This window comes from Columba livia, chromosome 2, assembly GCF_036013475.1.
Source record: "Columba livia isolate bColLiv1 breed racing homer chromosome 2, bColLiv1.pat.W.v2, whole genome shotgun sequence".
Classification (NCBI taxonomy): domain Eukaryota; kingdom Metazoa; phylum Chordata; class Aves; order Columbiformes; family Columbidae; genus Columba; species Columba livia.
In genome coordinates this window covers 111,118,607-111,141,982 of record NC_088603.1, presented here as the reverse complement: position 1 = coordinate 111,141,982, position 23,376 = coordinate 111,118,607, and the positions used below count along the sequence as shown (strand labels likewise).

Below are 23,376 nucleotides of genomic sequence, written 5' to 3'. Positions count from 1 at the left end.
AGGCCTGGGGAGGAATTCAGTTCACTGGCCAGGTACCAGGGCTTAAAAGAAATTCAAGCCCTACATTTCTTGGACACAATGGATGTTTAGGTGTTGACAACATAAAACATGATTTTGTGCATGTGCATTCACCTTGATAGGTTTTCCTCTTTACTATTGCTGTCAGTCAGAGATACAACACAACATTCATTGTCACTGTGTCTCAGAGGATAAGCTGTAGCTTAGGCATAAATCCACAAAGGATCTTCATATATCCTAGTACAACACAGACTTTCATGCTTACCATCATAATCAGATTTTGTTTCCTTCACACACACGTAACCCAGAGACTGAGTAACAAAACTCCCCAAAATTACTTTAGAGATTTAGAAATAATACATTATGATGGATACATTAATATGTAGTCAAACAAGCTATTAAATTAGTAAATGGATTTATTTGTTTCACTTTCGGTGGCCACTAAGTTTGTAAGGTGGTCTCCAGCACCATTACATGAATAATGATCTTAACAGAGAGTTGAGCACGTAATTAATAGGTCTGATGGCAGATGCATCACCAGAGAGTGTGTTCACTTGTGGCATGGACAGGCAGAGGTTACAACTGTCTGAAGTGGATGTACCAAAGCAATGAAATCTATTCATTTTATTAACTCTCACCTAGATCTTTCTTCTTTGTCACGCTTTCCAGTGTCAAAAGATCCCTGGGTCGAGACTTACGTGTCTGCTTAGCAGCAACTTTTTGTGGTGCAGATGTGACAGCATCCTTAACCATTTCTCTCATGTTATTGTCTCCTGTACTCCCCAGTTTGTCAAAGCTACTGGGTACTGCGTCTCTATTAAGTTTAGCATTGCAGTTTAGCAAAGCATCTGTGTCAAAGATAGGCTGGGAGGACTCATGCATTCCTTCCCAGCTGGTAGTGCGGTCTGTTAGTCCACCAGCTTTACCACTCAGTTCAGGACACACACCATGAAGCAATCCTCCCCCTATAATTGCCAGAAAACAGCAAAGACATTTTGAATTAGAATACATCATTTTTCCTTCATTTAGTCAGCAGAATGAAGAAATGCCTACAGTGAACAATACAGCCAAAGTATGACAAATCACAGGTTTTACACACAAAATGTTAAGCTTGAATTCACAAAAATTTGAAATTAATAGAATACCTCTCAACCTGCTCACAAGTAATACTCTTTTAATAACGTCTGCTTTTCAGAGCAGAATAAATTTGGAAAGTTAATAGCAATCTTCATTTACTACAGTTGTTTTCATTTTAGATCTTCCAAGTCATATTTCTGATCCTTTCAAGATGATCTCATGAAATTGCCGTAGGCCACATCTCTCCGCTCTAAGGTTGTGAGGTATGTGGTTTTATACAAATGAGAGCGAGGATGTTGCAGACATACAATTTATTCTAGCCCAATAAGCTCATTAATCTTTATGGATTAGTTCAGGCAGTAGCAACCAGAAGTAATTCATCAACAAAGGGAGGACACACAGGGTTATAGAAGCTTTACAAAAGACACATTGCACTGATTATTAGCTTTAGGTAGCGAAATAAATATCTTAGGAACTGACTATGTAGGATGGTGTGCATTAAAGGTGATAAATACCACATTACAAAATCAGGATGACATTCCATTTTCCAGGATACCTATGAAGTGAACTTGGCAGTGCTGTCTTACAGTGGTTCACAAGAAACACCTGAAGAAGACTGGATGGTGAAGGTGAAGTCTACAAGTGTGCAGTGACTGTGAAACTATGGGGCTGTGAGGCCATAGGATCTATGGACAAATTATTATTTGTGGACAGCATTGTAAAACAAAACAATTAGTTACAAATAGTTGCTGAAAACATCTTAATTTAAAAAATGACATATTTATAGTTGAAAAATGTAATGGAAAATGGCTTACCAATGGCTGCTTGCACTTCTATAGGCTCCGAATCCTGTGAAAATTCACTGAGTCCTGCTGCATTAACAGCTCTGACTCTGAAAATGTACTTCTCACCGTTGATGAGCCCATGGCAAATGAATCTAAGACAAAACAGTGAAGGAATACTTAGCAAATATGATTAAGAAAATAAAACCTTAAAAGGGGAAAATAAAGCATTTATTGCATCAAGTATATTCTGGTTTCTGAAAACTGAGAATAAACCATTACCCCAGTTACTTAAATGAAGGTCGGAGAATGCAGAACGTGTCTAAGCACATCATTCATGCAGCGAAGTTAATGTCTAAAACCATATCTCTTTAGACATACTGTTTTCCAACACTGTCCTTTTTAAGACTACAGAAGATTTTGTGTTACCAGAAGGTCTATCTTACTTCTGCTAGTATATATAATCCATACTTCCTAATACACACAATGTGAAAATCTGCAGAGATTAGGTCTATATTTGCCTGTGGGGTCTTTTCATGACGTAAGACACCTGTAGCACAAGTTCCCATAATTCACTTCCAATCATAAATGAAAAAATTGCAGTGTTAAAGAAATTACAAGGCACTGTAAAAGAGCTAAAAAAACAGTCCAATTTTTTATTTCACTTTCTTGTTTCTATACATGACACAATAATTTAAGTCAGTCAAACTCTTTCATTAGAAGAGTTTTTCTACTGGATTACTTAATGGTCACATAAAAATGCTCACGAATTTTCTCTGATGTCCACTCTGAAAATACAAAATTTCCCAAGACAGGAATCTCTTTTTCAGAAAAAAATGTGATTTTGAAACTTAAACATTTTATTTAAAACAATATTTATTTTTCAAAAGGTATTTTAAGTGTATTTTATTTAATGTTACTTTTATTTTGTTTTATTTCATACTGTCATGTCTTGCATTACCAACACTGACATCGTACACCAATGAATGAAGACAATGTAATGGGGAAAACAAAATGTATTTCAAAATAAAAAATTTTCTTTAGGTAATAAAATAAAATAAAATAAAATAAAATAAAATAAAATAAAATAAAATAAAACAAAACCACAAAACAAAACAAAAAAACAACCAACAACAAACCTAAATGAATATTTTCAGAGCAGAATTTTCCCTACCCATTCCAGAAGACTTGTCCAAATCATTTGTTTTACCAGGATGTGTGCAGAAAACAAAATCCAAAAGATCAAAATATACTGCATAATGCAAACTATGAGATACAGTGAATCTTTTGACACTGACTCAACCACAAAAGCCAAGAGTTAACAGAGAGCCTGTGCCTGACTGCATTATACGTCATCTCACGTCGACTAAAAATGCAGTAATAGGAACCTGAACAGTGTCGTTACAACACAAAATACATTAACTCAGAAAAATGTGTGTGTTTCTACAGTGAATAATGATCAGATTTCATATTTGAAAACAAGCAAACAACAAGGAACTTCACCAACACTTGATGCAACCACAATATAAATGATAGAAGCATATATGAAATTATATAATATTGGCACACACAGCTGTTGCAATAGAAGCGCACAAAAGAATCCTTAAAGGAAATTGTTGTGCTTGTGTTCAAGCAAGTGGAGGTTTAGGTACTTTTGATAAACTAAGCATTTACAATGCCCTTCTAAACAACAAGGTTGATTCAAGAGTATTTTTCAGAGCCTTAGTTATTACAATGAGGGTTGTCATGGACAGCAGTTACAAATGACGATGGATTGACACTGCTCCACTTGAGATCAAGGTCTGAAATGACTCCTTTAGACTCTGAAGATTATATCTTTATTCAAACAGAACCAAATCTGATTTAGCTTGCAAAGTTTTAAGTCTTGATTATTTTTTCTGACTAGAGACTGAGCGTCATGTCAGTAAGAAATGTGAGTTTATAGCAAATATTTAAGAATATTCATCAATATCTTGATAATCTCAAGTGAAAGAGTAGTTAGAAAGTAATATTGTTAGTGTGATACAGTCCACATTTCCTCCTGACATTCTAGATATACAGTCCAGAAATATTTACAGCAGTCTTCCAAAACAAAGGACTTTGCTTCCAAATATTATGTAGTTTAGTTTTCCACATTTGTAACTGCAGTCATTCCTCGTGGTACTGTTTTTCATCAAACTGATAGGCTGTATTATAGCTAAAACTAGTGCGCTGCTTCTCTTTTCTTCACTATCAACGTCCATGTCTCCTCCTCCTTAACTTACTGTTTCTAGTATACGGTTGGTTATAAATTCTTTTGGACAAGACTTGCAGTTTGAAATGTGTTTTCATAACTTCTATGAACTTCACCTGAAAAAGTGATTCAAGCCTGCTGGCAACCACAGAGGGATTAACTCTACTACTACTAATGGCTGGAAAATACATATATCCAGTAAATCAAAAACTGGTGACCATAGTTTTCATGCTTTAAATCCATTACCTAGTGCCTTTCACAGGATTGTTGTTGCATGGTTCCCAATGACCAGATCCGACTACACTTGACTCAATGTAGTACCCAACCAGCTCCTTGGCATCTGGGGGCTCTGTCCAAGTGACAACAACTGAGGTGTCTGTATTCCTACTTGGCATAATACGGCCAGGAGCTTTGGGAATATCTGTGGTGGAGAAACAGAAATAACTTAGTGACCAGCCAGTCAAAATTTACAAATAAATGACATTCTGTTCTTGATTATATCAGCACAACTAATACAGATTTAATCTCCCAAAACTACTCTGATTTCAGTCAAGTAATCTGGTGGAACAGGACAGGATCAGTAGGTTCAAGCCTTTGGTGGTGAGGTTCCTCATGTCTCCATTACCTATGGTTATGGGCATTTCCTTCAAACTAGATATAGTTTCTTCCCTTTTGCTGAACATCTGCACCAGAATGTGATTTGAAGCTTTCTAAAAGGGAAAATATGTTAGGTACACAATGAAATATTTTGTGCAGCCCACAGAATAAGTCAGAAACAAATGCCCCTGTTAAGCAGCAAAATGCATCTCAGATGTTTTTCAAGAAGAGCTGTTTTACTCTCCTTAGGAATGTTGTCCATTTGCATCAAATTGCTTTGAGAATTCAACCCGTATGGAGCAAACAGATACAATCTGGGAACTGCTTTCAAATATGTGTTGCTCTTTGGAAACAAATTAATGTACATGTAGCTACTGATGCTTTACTGTGGTGAACATCTTAGCTTTTCCTCCAGTGGAAATGGTCTCTGCATTCATGCAAGTATTAAATTATTAATTTTTGTTTAATTTGGCAAAAAAAGGAAGGTTAAACTCTGCTGATGTCTGGGCTTATTTTCAATAAAAGCTCTAAGTAAAACAAAACATTTTTGTACTTCCTTGAGTTTTCATTTTCTTTCACTGTTTGTAGCCTTTGCAGTTCTTGGCATCACTATTTGCAGCTCAATTTCCTTGGCTTGCATCTGTCATTTGACTCTACATTAAAGGTTCAACAACCCAAACAAAAATTATTTTAGCTAAAGGGAAGATATCACTGACTACTCTTCATATTTGAATTATTTACTTGGCAGCTATCTGCCTTCAGAGAAAAGGATTACATCATAAACTGAAAAGATCCTATGGGGGTAATTTAATACATACGACCACACACTTACCAAGTTTGTCGTCTACCACAGTGGCTTCAGTTGCTTCTGAAGGCTCACCAATTCCAGCTGAATTGCAACAGCGAACTCGGAAGCAGTAGGATTTGCCTTCAGCCAAATCAAAAACTGCAAAGCGAGGAGACTTCACAGGGATCTCAGTGTTCACCCTTTGCCAGTCCTCTGTGCCAGCAACACACTGCAGTCAAACCCAGAAACTGCATTTGGAACAGAACTCTCTGAAAGCTGAGTGTCTAACCCAGTGAGATTTTCTATGTGGACCACCAAATGCACGTCTGCTGTGCAGAACAGACACTCATGTTCCTTTTTTGGGCCTTTCCACAGAACAAGCTTTTTCAAAGCTTATGAATCTCCCAGATGTCCCCGCACTCCAGAAAACGTATGTAAAATTTTAGTGGGTTTAATATATCAAAGCTAAACTCCACCACAAGGAAGTGATGTTATTATTAACCACATTCAGTTGTGAACTGCTTTCAAAATAAGCTCTGCAGACATTCAACATTTTCCAAAGAACAAAACTCTAACATTACCACATTGATTCTAGATGCTCTTGTGCCACTCTTGAGAATATTTTGGGGTGTTTTCCAGAATTAATCAGGATCTGACCTTCATTTTCCAGAAAATTTAACATGTACAATTAATTTGTGAATTGTTTTTATTTCTGTGGTGAGAAGCTCTACATACCATGTTCACTTATACCATTAATATTAATGATTAATTTTTGCCTGTGACTTACTGTAGGGATAATTTAAATTAATGGTCCTAGTTTCTGAGGGATTTCAAATTATCAGGAAAACACCACCTGACTATGTGACATTAGTACTCCGTACTCAGCATGTAATAGGTTATTAAAAAGCTTTCTTACATGGAAACTCAACATTCATATATTCATCGTAAGTCTGTTGCTAAGTGAAACTAATTTATTTAGACCAGATTTCATAACAGAGATGAAATACACATAATGGGAAGATATTTATGTCTCCCAAGATGACACCTCTAGACTGACAGGGAAAAGCGTCGATAAAAAAGTTTGTGAGCCATGAGATACAAGTAAAAAGGGTGATGGCATGAAGAATTCTCTAGGCTAGCAGCCATGAAAGAAAAATCTTAGAAAAGCAGGACACTGAAATTAAAAGTGAATCTGCTCTAGAAAAGAAATCTTGTCATCTTTGTTGAGTTGGTGAAGCAACTGCTGATGCCAAGGAACTCTTGCACTATGCCTCCATCCAAAATGCTAACAATCTGTCACAGCAGACAAGCTTAATTTGTACAAATTTTATTATCTATATGTATATGTATTAAATATTTATATAAATATGTGACTAAGCTCTGTGGTTTCTTATTATATAGGGAGTTTGTCAGCCTGTCTACTCCAGGGTAGGTCAATGACACAATTCATAAAAGGATATTACAGTGTGAGACATTCTGTGTCTGCTTTCCTATATCCCATTTCTTTTCTTCCTAGTTTATCTTAATCTACAGTGACAGTTACCTCAATGAAGTACACAAGTTCTAGTCCTGGCCCTAGTTTGAAAGTCTCAGGTGGAAATGAAAGCTAACTAAAAGTCCAGAAGAGATGGCAGAACAAATGTAAAATATTGCCAAAACATGATTCTGATTTTGTCCAATTTTACCTTTTCCACAAAATACATGATACCCTCATGGCCCCTCTGTCCAGGAGGTTTCCAGCTAAGCACAACGTAGTTCTTGGTGGCTTCAATAACTTGGAGGTCTGTAGGTGGACCAGGAACAACACCCTCTGAAGAACAGGAGAGAAGAATAGGAAAGGCAATTGGGACTTAATTCCTTCATATTTGAATCAGAATTAGTGCTGTAGTTAAAATATAGAAGTATTAATATACCTTGGCACCTGATATCTCTTTAAATGTAGAGTTAAAAATCTTCTAAATATTGGGTTTTAATGATGTCTTTTAACTCTAGGCACGTTTATTTGTTAGGTCCTGAATAATGAAATCTCATCTCAACTACCAAGTTGTTGCGAGTTATTCAAGGTCAAGTGACTCTCAGAACAATGAACTTTGGGTGTGTGCCAAAGTCCACTGGACTCACTGGGAGTTTTTCTAATTACTCAGCCAGCTTCACATTAGACTTTTGTAGGCAAAAGGGCTGTGGTTACCTGCAGGTTCTTCCTCAGTGACAATAATCTGTCCAGTCCAGGGAGCAGAAGGGTGACCTGAAACAGATGCCAGAAGTATCACAGACATGGGACACTTTGAGTACTTTTAAATAACAAAAAAAAAATACTTTTTCATGGTTCAAAATTAGCATTTGCAAGATTTGCATGAGCTCCATTTTTGGTCATTGGTGCCACTGCTGCTCATATAGCAAGCTAATTACCCAAACCAGTTGCAGGCTGAGCAGCTTGAATATTGACAGCAGCTAAGCAACTAATATAGCAAGAAAAATTAATATCCTGAAACATCTAGTCCTTCCTGAAATGTCACTGAAGTCACCTAGGTGACAGAAGTATTTGGCTCAATCAGCTCATTGTTTTGGGAGAATTAACTTCAACTTTATTTTCCATACTCTATTCCCTTGGTTTAACAGCTCACTCATTAAAGGAAGAGCCAAATTCCTTCAGGCTGCTCTTTGTCTCTTTTTACCCACTTTTCCTCACATTACCAACTTTTAAATCATGGATCACAGTCACAAAGAGAAACTGCTCAGCTTGACTCAACGTATCCACCTGACTTGGTTTGGGTGGTGCTCTCAGAGCCTCTACGTTATCATATTCTTGCATCCAACTATCAAAAAGGTCAATGCACTTTCAGAGATGGTTTTTGCCAGTGCTGTTCTCCACCTCATGTTACGTTGACTGATCTGTTTCGGAGATGCAAGCAGAAAGGGAGCAAGTGGGGAGAAAAAAGGATCATGAGGGACCACAGGAGGACATATAATGGGAACAGGCCACTGAGTCTGAATTTCAACTCCTGAGACAGTTTCCAGGCTTCCCATTGAGAAGAAGACACCTCCCCCAGGCTCCAGGTTTCACATGTCTGTCTGAGCACAGTGGTTCCTGGCAATGCCAAACCTCATTCCTTGAGCCTTTTGTTTTTATTTTGAATAGGAACCTTGATCATCTGACTTCAGTCTGTAGCTTCCAGCATTATACACAGTAAGACAGACAAGCTGGGACCACAGGAGCCTTGTAGATTTGCATAAATATCCCTTCACATTGGACCATTTAAAATAGTAAAACTTCAGAAACAAGTAGAAATAATTGGATTTTAAGCATATGATTTTGGCATATGAGTAGGGAGGGGGATTTTGAATAAAACTTTAGTTAAAATCCTCAGTAAAACCTTTTTGTCTAGGACATTTCCATGCCACCAGAAAAATATCCCTGGCTTGTAAAATGCTAACTTTAAAGAAGAAAGCTTGGGATCTGCTAGGCTACCCTGGTATTGTGCTGATGTTACTGCAAGACTTCGATTGTCACATGAGCACAGAATCAGTCACCCATGTCCATGGCACAGAGAGAGACTATTCACAACATCCGATCAGATTTTTTGTTGGCTGAAGAAAAGCAAGTCTCTTCAGGCAATTAAGTCTCCTGTGTCTTTTCCCCCCTTCCTGGAATTTCAGAGCGTAGCACTACAGCCAGCCAAAGCCATGAGAGCAGATAGAGCACTTCATGCAAAGAGCACTGAGATTATTTCTTCTTGGCAAAGCTGTCTCCAAAGAACATTTTGGTTTTGCATTGCTCCCTCTAGTGGGATTTTGAAGGTTTATAAGTCATACTTTCTTTTTCTTTTTCTTTTTCTTTTTCTTTTTTTTTTTAAATTAAGTTGTGACTTCTTGAACCTCTCAGGCAACCTGAAAAAATCACATCTTACTTCTAAGCCTGGCTCTGTCAGCAGGATCCAGAGCAGCCACAGGCTCCGAAACCCGGGATGGTAGGCTGATGCCAGCTTTGTTCACAGCTCGGACTCGGAAAATGTAGGAACGGCCTTCAATCAGACCAGTGACAGGAAAACGAGCAAACTTCACGGGGGTCTCATTGCACTGGGTCCAGTGTGTGGTGCCAACCTCACACCTGAAAAACACAAACAGCAAGAGCAGTGCTGGGAAGGGAAAAATGCAGACTCTGGACACCCACCTCCTTTACAGCTTTACCATCTGTTCCTGTTCATTGGCTGGTCAATACCAGTTTTATCAGCAGCTCTATATACTGGTGACACCCAAGCAGCTGCACCAAGGGTTCAGGGCTGAAGTACCATCTGGGCAGGCACTAAATCCCTCGCAGCTGTACCCCTTCTTTCCTGAGCTCAGGAAGGGACACGAGCAGAACTCACTTCACTGTCCAAACCCTCCAAAGTATGCTCAGGGAGTGTCAGCTTTTGCATACTTGAAGGGACATGAAATACGTGTATCATTTGCAGTTGCCAAAAGGCGATTAGTTCATCTTTCGTGCACAGCGCTCCACTGTACATCCCGCAAAATGACAGGCTTCATGGGGCACGGAGACCTCCGTTGTGAGTCCTGTGACCAGCCCAGCACACAGGTGGCTGTGAACAGGGTTAAAGTCGGGCACTCAGCTGGACTCTGCTTCAAACATGTCTGGGGCTGCCAGGGAACCCTGCTGTTGACAAGGCCCAGCTCAGTGGTGCTGGCAGGAGGGTGATTGCTGGCAGAAGGAAGAGATAACCAGCAGCAGTGATGAACCACAGTGACTTCGGCTCAGGGGGCTGTGAGGAACCTCTGGGAATGGCTTCCCAGTATCCAGCAACATGGTCAACAAGACCAGGAACTAGCAGCTTGGGAAAGTCTCCTATTGCTGCTGAGATATCCGCCAAAGCGAATGTTACGGTGCCTGCCTGGATTTCTTGGTACATGCAACCATCTCTTTCCTGGGAATTGCTACTGCCTTGCTCTGGGCAGTTTTGTGGTTCTGGTTTCTGCTTGGGGCAAAGGATGCCCGAGCTTCGCCTTTGGCATTGACAGACTGGTCCTGCTGCCTCGAGCGACCTGCTCACTGTACGAGGCAGTTATGGGCTACCCTGGCTCAATATTTGGATGCCCAAACACCTTAAGTAGGACTGAATACCAGAGAGCAGTAACACAGCTTGGAATTTAGGAGCAAATGTAGAAAGGAGGTGAACACAAGAGAAAAAGCAAAATGCCATTTGTCTTGCCATTACTCTCAGTGCTAACATCCCTCAATAGCCCAGTTTTAAAATGAGATATTATACTTTTCAGAATCTAGTCCTGTCTTTTGTTTAGGATTTTTTAACAAATGTTTAAAAGCTGTAGCTTAGTCCTAGCACAGCGTAGTTACAGCAGCAACTGACACTTATAAGTTATCAAACCAGTAAAATTGTATTTAAATTAAATATACTGATGTTAGATATTTCACAAAGCAATGCTCTCTTTTTACACATACATAATTTATGTATATGCAATGGCATAATATAGTGGCATATTTATTGGGGTTTTTTTACATTGCATATGAATAAGCCCATAGGAAATCCATATTACTGATAATGTATTCTATTACTGAAATTCAAACAAATACTACCAGCTCTAAAGATCATTGCAAGTCTCAGAATACTGGCTGAATTTCTTAAATCCCAAGCTTCTGGAATTCTGCCACTGCGTGACACATTCAGGTTTCATATTTTTAAAAAATATTTCCAATTCTTATTGTTGCAGAGAAAAACACGTAAGCATGATCTGCATGAAGCTTGTGAATCTAAGAGCCTGGAAAACAGTGCTGCATAGCTACATAAAAGAAATTGAAGTCACTTTGAGATAATATTTTGGTTTCTTGTGCTTTGTAACTATTTGGAAAGATGCAGGAGGGCACTGATACAGGAGCCACAGCTGCCTGATGAAGGAGCTGCTCCTGTAAGCTGCCAAATGCTGGAAAGTCCTGAGGCCTCTCAAGCCTCACTGGGAGCAATAAGGGCTGAGTTACACAGTGTCTTGCAGAATCCTTTCTTTGTAGTTAAATCATAGAATCATAGAATCATTTCAATTGGAAGAGACCCTCAGGATCATTGAGTCCAGCCATAACCTAACCTAATTCTCTGGCATTAAACCATGTCCCTAAGAACCTTGTCTATATGTCTTTTAAACACTTCCAGGGATGGTGACTCCACCACTTTCCCTGGGCAGCCTGTTCCAGTGCTTCACAACCCTCTCCATGAATAATTCTTTCCCAATATCCAATCTGAAAAGAAGCAGGGCGTAGCTATTACCATTAAAGTTAGATCAGACCCAGACAACTTAAAGCAAAAAAGTAATTTTCTTCTGGCCAGCAACAAGAAGCAAAATAACCATTACCATTTTATCTCATGCTTTTCAGTGTGCTTTTAGGTTTTCGAGTTAGAAAGCTCAACAATCTGAATTCTCCAGTCTGGCTTGCTCACTGACCTGTCAATGAAATATCCGAGGATGGGGTTTCCTCCGTCGACAGCGGGCTGCTTCCAGGAGACAATGACATAATCTTTGTTGGCATCTAAGCACTGCACATCCAGTGGTGCACCAGGGGCGCCGGGGATTTCAGCATCGGCATCTACGAGGATGGAAACATAATTTTCAAATATGAACCGCAGTTCTTTCACAATTATTAAGCTTTAAGGAAGGAACTCTGTTCCTATTGAGCCAAAAAAAAAAAAAAAAGAAATTACATCACTGGCTTCAAAAAATATTTGTTGTTATATTGCCAGTGCTTTTCTAGGTTTTGGTTTTCTCTTTGCCACATTTACAAATGCTTAATGTTACAGCACACTGTAAATGTAATGCATTTTGAATTAAATCAGTAACATGCATTCTGGTTAGGTAGCTGCCAGAGACATAACTGAATCGAAAACTTGGCAGATTATATATTTACCTGCTATTCTACTTTGTAGAAGAGGCTGATATCTTGCCTTACAGCCAGGCAATAGCTCAGTCAAAAGTATTCACCCATTGGATGTACAACACTGAACTAAATGTCTTATCTCCACATATAGTCCTTCATTGTTTCTTTTTGGTTACCTATGAACTGCAAAGGTATCAAAACCTTTTGAAGTTTAATTATATTACACAGCCATTATCATTGTGGAATTTAACCTTCATAAGGATGAGCGTATTGTTCCTGTCAAGTGTTTATCACAAATCTCGTGTCAAAGGGCCTTGACTCCAGCTTCAGCTTCTGGACAATTCTTATCTAAAGCTTTAAAAAATAGAGCACAGAGCTGGGCACTGAGGAATTTTACTGTTTACACAGTCAGAGCCTGGTTTGTGAGATGGGGTAATTTTCATGTACAGAAAAATAACCTTTGCAGGAAGATTGTATGAAATACTTTCAAAGAAGAGAGGTTGTTTCTCTGCAGAACAACATCAATTTGTACAGTTATAGGTATCATTTTTCAAGCCCTGTTGTGAGCTACTTCAAAAGAAGACCTGACTTAGACAAGAAAAATGTATATACCTGGAAAAAAAAAAATTGCTAATAAATATAATTCATACATTCCATCCTTCTTAAAAAGGTCTGATGTTTCAAAGCATTACAGGATTTTGTATTGCAATACACAGTAATTGCTATTTTTCATGCTTTTGGCTTTTAGAAAAAAAAGGTCTTACAAGAGTATTTAACATGTTTCATTAAGTAAAACAGCAGCCTTCAGAAAAAAAAAGCCCACAACACACTTTACGCTGTATCTTCTCTTATGGGCAGAGTAGCATCGCATGGAGCTTTTGAAGCTGTGCCAAAGTTACCGAGTCCAGGTTCTAATTACAGCTAACTCGATGCATTTTAAAAAACAATAACTTACAAAGTAAGCAATCCAGTTAACATAACAAATAAGAACATTAATAGTGATAACAAGTGCCCATATTTACTGCTTGACAGAACATGAGGCGCCGCAGTTTCTTTCCAAGACAGACTGGGAAATAGCTGGGACAACCAGCATGGCTGGTCAGCATTTGTCAGCGAGGCTAGGGTTTCATCCCCGGTGGCTTGCTGACAAATGCTGACCTGCAGCCACAGCAGAAGAGTCACACACACTCTCTAAGCCTGTCTAAAGGCCTGATCTTATGAGCCTGATTAGTGCATTGCTCACCTCCATTGATACACAGGGATTTCTACATGTGACACATAAGGAAAGCTGCTTGTGCTTAACTACCACAGCTAGCTATTTATAGCAAATTTGTCTACACTCTAGGAGGAGCAGTGAGGAATATACTACCCAGCTGAGACTGCAGGGACCATTTAAGTAGGAACATAGAATATAATTAATCCAATTAGAATTTGGCAAACACACCGATTGGATAGTAAGATACTCTGGAGAAAGGGGTAGTGGGTTTGTGGTTAGGTCATACCTGCATTGCTAGAAGATGAAATGGGAATGAGGGCAATCATTTATTTATACAGCAGCACAATTTAAAACAAAGCTAGAAAGACAAGCCCTGTGCCTTGTCACAAATGCTCATTTCACTAGATTCTTCAGATGATGAAAACATCTGCTTCAGTCATATTTTCTGAGCAGGCTGTTATCTCACACAACTCTGCTGGACTTGGCAACACAGTGCCATTCTGGGCATGGCCTCAGAGCCAAGAATTTCCAGAGCCTTTTGAATTAGCATTTCACACTTTAGCTGCTAAAAGCAGCTGGGACAGATATAGAATCAGCACGCAACCTGATAGCCATGGCTCCTTTTAAAGAAATACTTCTCTAATAGAAATTTGAGGAAGTATTTCATGGTAGAAGCAAACAAAGAAATTACATTTTAATTCTATGCTTTGGTGCTTTACTTCAGAGAATCACAGGATGAATGAGATTAGCAGACAACTCTGGAGGTTGCCTAGTCCAACCCCCAGCTCAAAGCAGGGTCAGCTAGAACTGGTTGCTCAGGACTGTGTCAAATGAGGTTTTGCATATCTCCAAGGATGGAGACTCCACAGGGTAACCTGTTCAGTGTTCAACCACTCTTGTAGTAAAAAGAAGTGTTTTCTTATGTCTAAATGACCTTTCTTGTATTTTAATTTGTGTCCATTGCCTCTTGTCCTGGCACTGGGCACTACTGAAAAGAGCCTGGCTCTGTCTTCTTTACCCCCCTCCATCATTTATTTACACATGTGGATAAACTCTCCATAAGGCCTCTCTTCTCCAGGCTGAACAGCTCCACCTCTCTCAATCTTTTCTCACATGTGAGGTGCTCCAAGCTCTTATTCACCTTCAGAGCTCGTCACTAGACTCACTTTAGTATGTCCATGAGTCTCTTGTAGTGGGGAGCCCAGGACTGGACCCAGCACTCCCGATGAGTCTCACCAGTGCTGCGCAGAGGGAGAGGATCACCTCTTCAACCTGCTGGCAAGGCTCTTCCTAATGCAGCCCAGGATGCTGCCATCCATGTTTGTGACAAGGGCACATTGCTGTCTCATGTTCACCTTGGTGTCCACCAGGACCTCCAGAGTCTTTTCTGAAATGGTGCTGCCCAGACAGTCACCTCCTGTACTGGTGTATGAGGTTATTCTTTCCCAGGTGTAGACCTTCATGTTTCCCTTCCACTGTATTTTTCCTGCATTGTGTGTTAGAGAGAACACTTCAAATGGCTCACAAAATCTTGATGAGAATAGTGCAGTTTAGCTAGCGGAGAGATGGTGACAAAAATAGTTCTTTAAGTTATTATGTAGATTTTTGCCTCTTTATGACTTATGTTCAGTACTCTTCACAAGGTGAAACTGAGAAAGAGGAGTGAAGTTACATCAATATCCTAAGTTTCCTCCTCAGAATGCCAATGTGATTTAGAAGTCTTCTAGCATTTGACACCAGTGCTCGAGGTATGCATTCAATTTTTCCGAAGATAACAACTGGAAGTTGTATTGCTAGAATCTGTTAATAGAAAATAATTATTCTCTTTCTATTGGAAAAAAAAAATATTATCTAAAATGGCTGAGACTGATTTTGCTAGCGTTTTCCTCATTTCTCTGGTGTCATTCACAAGCCAATATCCTACCTCGAACAAAGACATAATTACTGTACTCTTCATAGTACTCTCCCATCACCACTCGCAGAGTGTAAAGACCTTCATCTTCCTTGTTTGCATGAGTCAGTGTTAATGAAGCTCGCTCTCCGCTCCAGTGCATCTGGACCCATTTGGACGGTGTAATAAGAACACCTAGAAATGAGAGAATTACATAATGAGAAATAGCTGGATCTGCTGAGGAGTAGATTCTGAATATGGGGAATAGACAGATTGGAAATACGCAAGTGACCATTATTATTATGCAACTTTCAGTCTTCAAAGACAATTGTAAATTCCAGCTAGCTCTGCTCTCATGCCAATTTTGTCTTAATTTTCAAAGTGTAACTTTGGAGAGCAGCAGCTTTTTTATCAGCCCTTGCACAACACATTTGTGCAACTGCTTAAGAAATATCTTGGCATATAAATAAATAGTAAAAGCTATGTGGGAGATGTAGATGGGCCACATAGGTGTTGAAGCTGATTGAAATGCTTCTAATTTAATCTTTTTTTTAAGAAAGAAAATATCTATAGAAGACATTTTCACAGTGCTATGTCTGTTTTCTAACTGTGGTTCCATTTCAAAATCCTAACCTTTGAAAAACTTTTAATAGAAAAAGAAAAAATATTACTATTTAGAAATCTGAGAAAGTGATGACCAAATCACAGTGTTCACATATGCCAAAATAGGTAAAGATTGATGTGAAAGAAGTCTATATTTCTTCTTGTCAAATGTTCTCACCATTTCTGTACCATTCAATGTCTGGTTTGAAGCGCTTGATATCAGGACTGATGACAACTGTGCAACCCAGACTCATTGTCTCTCCTTCTCTCCCAAAGGCAACATCAAACTTGTCACTAAAGCTGATTTCAAACCTGGAAGCATAGCCATGAGGTGTAACGCCAACTGCATAAGGGGAAAAAAAAATCTGTTTACTCTTTTGTGGTGGGAGTAGTAAGAAAGAATACCCAAAGATTATGAATACAAGCTCAGGTAAAGATTAAGATGTAAGTAGAAACAACATATATTCAGCAATCATGTTCATGTTCATGTTCATGTTCATGTTCAGTAATTGCAGTGTCAAATAATCTAAGCCCTTACTACCACAGAGAATCATCTGTTTCTTTATTCATACAACTCTAATTCTTACAGCTTCTGCATTCTATCAGAAAGAGACTCCTGCAGAATTTCATCCCAGAATTTCCAAAATTTGAGATCCAGCATTTTATCATTTTATAATAAGGTTTGTTTTATAACTGAAACAGACTTCTATTTATAATTAATTATTTGTTCAGGTTAGGCTGATATTCAGCTTACATGACTCTTTCCCTTCCCTGTTTTAACTCCTTGCTCCATTCCAAGGCAGTCATGTGTCTACTCGACCTTCATTTTTATAAGCTAAATAAGCTTTTTAGGGTGGCTCTTAATATATAATGAGCTCTCCATTCCTTCAGGAATTCAAGTAGCCTGTTTCTGTACTTGTTCCTGAATTTACCTTTTCTGTTGTTGTATGACCTGAGTTATGCAGTATACAGAGTATCCTTACACTTCTGCTGCGTGTGCATGTCACAGAGGCTTCCAGATTTCTTTTGAAAACATCTCAGTTGATAAAACCTAGGGTCACATTTTCCTTTTCCACAACTTCCCTACACTGGCAGTTCACAGTCTTCCTGTGATCAATGAATACGTGTAGGTCATCATCTTCCTTTCTCATTACCAAGTGCTAAATCTCAAATTATATTGGAAACTTGTGGCCTTGCATTTTGTAATGTGGTGCACAATCTTGTTTTTATTATTTCAGAGCTTCAGTGTATACAGGAAATCTTGTGTGCCTTTGCAGCATATCCCTGATTCTACTTGTGCTGCTACAATAACAGAAATGTCCATAAGTCTCATCTTCCAAGACTTCCATGGACAGGGGCTGTGGAAGTGGCCCCTAGCACAGTTCACACATATCACATATGTGGATAGACTGTCTTAATACTTCTCATAATGGAAGTATCTATGGAATACTGTAAATCACTTTAAAGTGTGAGTATCTCAGGTTAGACAAACTAAAATTTTTACCTTGATATATGCAAAATATTCAAAATGTTTTCTGGCCCTTTGATCTTTCCTACACATTTTTAGAATGCCTGAAATTGCATAGCAGCAGACAAGAACGCTAAAGTCAACTACTCTACTCAAGCATATACAGCCCCTAGCTTTTTTCCAGACCATGTTTTACATATTGTAAGGGATTAAGTGTTTCTCTCTTTGACAGATTTTATTCCTCAGCCATGGGCAATATTAAAAGCATGTTTCTTATATAAGCAAATAGCCACAGACCCAGCAAGCGATGCCGTTTTCTCCTATGGTTGAGGCTAACACCATCTGAAACTGTAGAGCTCAGGACCTTTGTAAATCGGACCTGCTTTGTTTTTAAATAATGTTACGAAATATTCTGCTTAGTCATTTGTCATGATGCCACAACTGTAAATGGATGTGTCAAACAAAAATATATTGCAACTTACAGCCCATAGGCATGGAAGAAGTTCCAGCATACAAAAGACTTGCATCAATTTCTCCTTTGTACCCTAGACAGAAAGAGAACAACTCCAGTCACTATCACCAAGAGGTAAAGGCTCTCTGAGCCATAAAAATGAAATTGGCAATGTGCATCTTGAAAAGGAAAATTAAAAAAAAAAAAAGAAATGTTTTTCAAACCTACTCTTTACCACGAGGGATGCATAAGCTGAAATTTCTCCTTTAACATTCATAGCAGAGGCCCGATACTGAGCAGTGTCATCAAAATCACATCTAAAATGATAGAAATGGTTAGGCAGAGCACTCATTTACACCTTGACCTACCCTTTCCTATGTTTTACATAAAAAAAAACTCTCATAAATCTGCGTAAAGACTGCAAACAAGTAAAAGCTTGGGCAACAGACGCAGCGGACACTGGACTGATTGTAGCCATTAAGTTTTTCCCCAATGTTAAATATCCAATGTTTGAAATAAATGTCTCTTTCCAAATAGCACTTACAGATTTGAAACTGAGAATATAGTGGAAGTAGGAAAAAACTGTCTGATAATATTTATCCAAGTCATTTTGAATTGACTCTCTCCTATGGAGAGATGCCTAACGTGGAAGCTATAGAAATGGTAGATATCATAAAGTAGTTTCAAATGGGACCAAACAGTATCTAGGTTATCAAATCTTGATTGTTGCTGATTGTCAAATGAGGTGATTAGATCTCATGATTTAAATGTGTTTTAACAAAAATGACAGCAAAAATTTCCAGGTTGGAGGATGAATACTGTTAAAGTTCTTTCTTGTGTATAAGTGAAGACTTCCCAGTTCTGTTCTTCATTTCAGTAAGAATCAGGAACTTTTCTATATTTGAAAAACAGTTAACTGATATACTTTTACCCTGAACTAGATTTTTCTAATTTTTAACTGTATTCATGCAGCAGACAAATGGAAGAAATAATCACAAGTGTCCCACATGTCTCTGACTCAGCCATAAATAGAATAATAATTCAGATAAGTTATTCACTTAGGTAAATTGCATATCCGCTGCTAAGGAAAACCAGAACTGCTTCAATCTTTACTAGATAGCATTCACCTCATTTGTACAAACTTGATATCTCTTATCCTTACATCTCCAGGAGATACATTCACATTTTGCAGATCTCAATCTAAAGCAACATTTCAGCTTAAGCTATTTGTTGAATGATCTATTCCCTTACGTGGTAATCTCCAGTGAGTGCAGCCCATATCGACTTTCAATTATATACTTGCCAGGGTGAGTCTGTACATTGATGGGCACGTTGTTTTTGTACCTATGGAAAAGCAAAGAAACAGTATGTCACAAAGGAAGCGTATAATTACATGCTTTAAAAGGTCAAGCTTGGTGTTTGACATATAAAATCGGTTTCTCGTGTTTTTCCTAGGCTAATTTTGTGGAAATACGTTACATGTCTCTGGAAGCTTAACTCCTTTCTCTCTTTCTCTTTGACCCACTCCAGGTGAATTTTATTTTCTAATTACAAGGAGAAAACAGTTTTGAACAGGATGAATATCAGTTTATACTACCATCAATTTCAGGTTACTGCTTGTTAAGGAATGGAGGAGTCACATGAGCAACATCTCAGAGTTCTGTGAGTTTCAAACAATGAAAATTCTGTAGCATCCTTACCTACTAGGTATTGTCCACATTTTGTTCGGTTTGCCTTTACAAGTATATACTATGCATGTTTTCTGGTACAAGTATTTCTTCAGGTAGGAAAAGTTTCCTGTTCAAAATTCCCAGTAAGTAATTTGAAGGAATAAACTGCTTAGTAGTGATCTGACACTGCTAATTTCAGAAATCATATAAACAGCTTGAGAATTCCAAAGCAAGAGTTCAGTGGCTCATGGTAGATTCTGCCTCACCAATCGTTGCATAAAAAGTCACTCATTCTGGACAATACATGGTATAACCAAGGAAATGGTCCAAGTGAATCCTGTCTTTAGTGAGCACTAGTAATATGGAACAAACTGGCAATAGGAGTCCAATAAAACTAAATGCTGAATTGTGTTCAGTACATTTGGAATTAATTTGAGATCTATAAAAAAATAACATTCCCTAAGATGGTGTCCTCCTTTAACATAGCTTTCCCTGTGCTCCACAAGGTAACTGGTGGGATGACCGGGCCCAAAGAGTTGTGGTGAATGGAGCCAAATCCAGTTGGCGATTGGTCATGAGTGGTGTTCCCCGGGCGGGGGGCGGGGCAGTTCTGTTTAATCTCTTTTTCAATGATCTGGATGAGGGGATTGAGTGGACCCTCAGTAAGTTTGCAGACAACACCAGAGGGATCTGGACCGGCTGGATCGTTGTGCTGAGGCCAATTGTATGAGGTTCAACAAGGCCAAGTGCCAGGTCCTGCACTTGGGTCACAACAACCCCATAGAGCGCTGCAGGATCAGGGAAGAGTGGCTGGAAAGCTGCCTGGTGGAAAAGGACCTGTGGGTGTTGGTCAACATCTGGCTGAATATGAGCCAGCAGTGTGCCCAACTGGCCAAAAAGGTCAAAGCACCCTGGCTTGTATCAGAAATAGTGTGGCCAGCAAGACTTAGGGATGTGACCATCCCCCTGTACTCAGTACTCGTGAGGCTGCATCTCGAATCCTGTGTTCAGTCTTGGACCTCTCAATACAGAAAAGACATTGAGGTGCTGGAGAGAGTTCACAGAAGGGCAATGAAGCTGGTGAAGGGTCTGGAGCACAAGTCTGATGAGGAGTGGCTGAGGGAACTGGGGCTGTTTAGCCTGGAGAAAAGGAGGCTGAGGGGAGACCTTATCACTCTCTACAGCTACCTGAAAGGAGGTTGTAGCATGGAGGGTGTTGGGCTCTTCTCCCAAGTAACGAATGACAGGATGAGAGGAAATGGCCTCAAGTTGCACCAGGGGAGGTTTAGGTTGGATATTAGGAAAAATTTCCTCACTGAAAGGGTTGTGAAGCATTGGAACAGGCTGCCCAGGGAAGTGGTTGAATAACCATCACTGGAAATATTTAAAAGACTCATAGATGAGGTTCTTAGGGACATGGTTTAGTGACAGAATTAGGTTAACAGTTGGACTTGATGACCTTGAGGGTCTCTTCCAACCAAAATCATTCTATGATTCTAGGTACATATATAAGGGAAGTGGAAATATAAATTATGATAGATAAAAGTATCTTCATCTCACTTAAATAAACCTTTCTCTTCATAAGTCATAACAGATATCCAGCCAAAGAGCTTTGCTTCTTCCTTTCAGCTTTTAATGGTCAGTTTCTTTCAAGATTTTCAATCAGGAAAGGAAACTGGTCTGTTGTCAGTCGTGTGTCCCTCTTCAGCACTTCACCAAACAAGTCAGTAAAAAGCAATTTTGTTTTTACCAATAAAATTATTTATTTAATATGTCTCGAGATGAAGCTATATCCACAATAAATCTGAAAATTGCCTTTCAACAATTTCAGTGTAGTGGAATAAAGAATATTTCCCTGGCTACACATATGTGGGCACAGTAATACACTGGGATTTTTACAAGTGCCAAAGTGAGTGAAGATTATAAGGCTTAATGATCTTCATCTCAGTCTTCCACTCAGCAAGATGTCTATGAAAAGAGATTCAATGCAGGGCAATATCCTCTATTCCAGTGTTCAAACAGTTGCAAAGATGCTTGACCTCATTACAGGTCTCCTACTGCATCATCCTGACTTACATCATAGGATAATACATGGGTCCACTAAGACTAAGTCCATTCGCCACCACCTTCCACCTCATCCATGCAATGGTGCCCACCAGACTGATCCACCTAGGAACATCCAGGCATTTCTATATTCTCTGCACAGTGTCAAATAGTTTAGAAAACAGAAAAACTCCATCAGCTCTAAATATTTTACAGGGAATATGAAATCCTGTGAAATGGAACTTGACTCCATAATCTCTCTAATTTTTCTTCAAAGGATTGGGCAACACTTGGATCCTGTTGGCAGTGAGGGCATTTGGTAGCACATGGTTCTGGGCAGAAACAAGCCAAGTCAAGCAGCAGTGAGAAGACTTTAACTTCTCTTGTCTTTGTTATCAGGTTAGTAAAAAATAATTGATTCAATTGTCACTTATTTGTATTCTTCTATAGAAAGAATAGGGTTCATGTGTTGAAAGGACTGCTTGTTATTTCTGGAAATACAAATTCCAGAACAGCCAAATCATTAGCTAATGTTGGACGGAAACCTCCCACTGTCGTTATGCACTGATAGTTTATGCTTTCTGCTACTGGTTTCAAATGTCCTGGGTTTTCCATATGCTTTCTTCCAAGGGAGTCAGAACAGCTGCATCACACAGGAAAGCTTTCTTTAGAGAAAGTTCATGAAGCTTTATAATTTATCATGAAAAGCATGAAAAGGTCTCAATTGCTTATACAAAGAATGACTGTTTGGAATACATGACTGAAATTTAGTTAGAAACGCTGAATGAGAGCTGACAGATCCAGGTCAGCATCATTCTGTATCTCAGAGCAAAGACACCTGCTGAAATGGCTGTGAACTCTTTTTTTTTTCCATTAGTAACCTGTGGAAAACTGAAATCCCTTTGGAATTCAGAGGTATTAATGATATATTAATTTCCATCATCCACATTTATCACTGAGATGGAAGGCTGGTTCACAGTGAGAGCAAAGACAGACAGCTGGAGTCTTGGTTAAATTACGTCAGGTTTTGGGGATAAGTTTAGTCTCATCCAAAGTGAAAATGGCCCTGCTCTCACGTTCTTGCTTACGACTCAGGTTACAGAGCTGGATGACAGCCATGAGAATAGCTGACAATTCCTTATGTCCAGCTCAGATCAGACCCAAAGGGTTTGTCTGGAATCCTCTCTAGGAGGAATGTCAAAACAAGTCACTCACAGCGCTTACACTATGGGGAAAATGTATCTGTGTAGAGCCTGGCTACCGGTTGTCATCGTCCAAGGACAGAGACCAAGTGACTTCGTGAGCATCAGCTCTCGCCTATTAATCACAGAATCACAGAATGTAAGGGATTGGAAGGGACCTCGAAAGATCACCTAGTCCAATCCCTCCGCCAGAGCAGGAACACCTAGATGAGGTTATACAGGAATGTGTCCAGGCCTTTGAATGTCTCCAGAGTAGGAGACTCCACAGCCTCCCTGGGCAGCCTGTTCCAGTGCTCTGTCACCCTCATTGTGAAGAAGTTTCTTCTCACATTTAAGTGGAAACTCATGTGTTCCATTTCCCCTTGTCTTATCATTGGTTGTCACCAAGAAGAGCCTGGCTCCATCCTCATGACACTCACCCTTTACATATTTATAAACATCAATGAGGTCACACCTTAGTC

The 23,376-nt window shown here is 39.1% G+C and overlaps 1 protein-coding gene across 3 annotated transcripts in view; it reads right to left on the bottom strand.

Moving 5' to 3' along the window:
• The window catches only part of MYOM1 (myomesin 1), a 77,695-nt gene that overhangs the window by 34,478 nt on the left and 19,841 nt on the right, over nt 1-23,376 (bottom strand). For 2 of the 3 annotated variants that reach the window (XM_021284150.2, XM_013371808.3), the window contains exons 6-17: nt 19,252-19,344; nt 18,229-18,317; nt 18,032-18,094; nt 16,260-16,424; nt 15,512-15,673; nt 11,942-12,083; nt 9,403-9,602; nt 7,683-7,739; nt 7,180-7,304; nt 5,540-5,723; nt 4,357-4,531; nt 1,911-2,032 (exon numbers count right to left, since the gene is read on the bottom strand). In XM_021284150.2, coding sequence (XP_021139825.2) covers nt 1,911-2,032; nt 4,357-4,531; nt 5,540-5,723; nt 7,180-7,304; nt 7,683-7,739; nt 9,403-9,602; nt 11,942-12,083; nt 15,512-15,673; nt 16,260-16,424; nt 18,032-18,094; nt 18,229-18,317; nt 19,252-19,344 — 1,577 coding nt within the window. Of the gene's footprint in view, nt 1-965; nt 984-1,910; nt 2,033-4,356; nt 4,532-5,539; nt 5,724-7,179; nt 7,305-7,682; nt 7,740-9,402; nt 9,603-11,941; nt 12,084-15,511; nt 15,674-16,259; nt 16,425-18,031; nt 18,095-18,228; nt 18,318-19,251; nt 19,345-23,376 lie in introns of all 3 variants that reach the window. The other variant, XM_013371807.3, reaches the window with a different exon arrangement.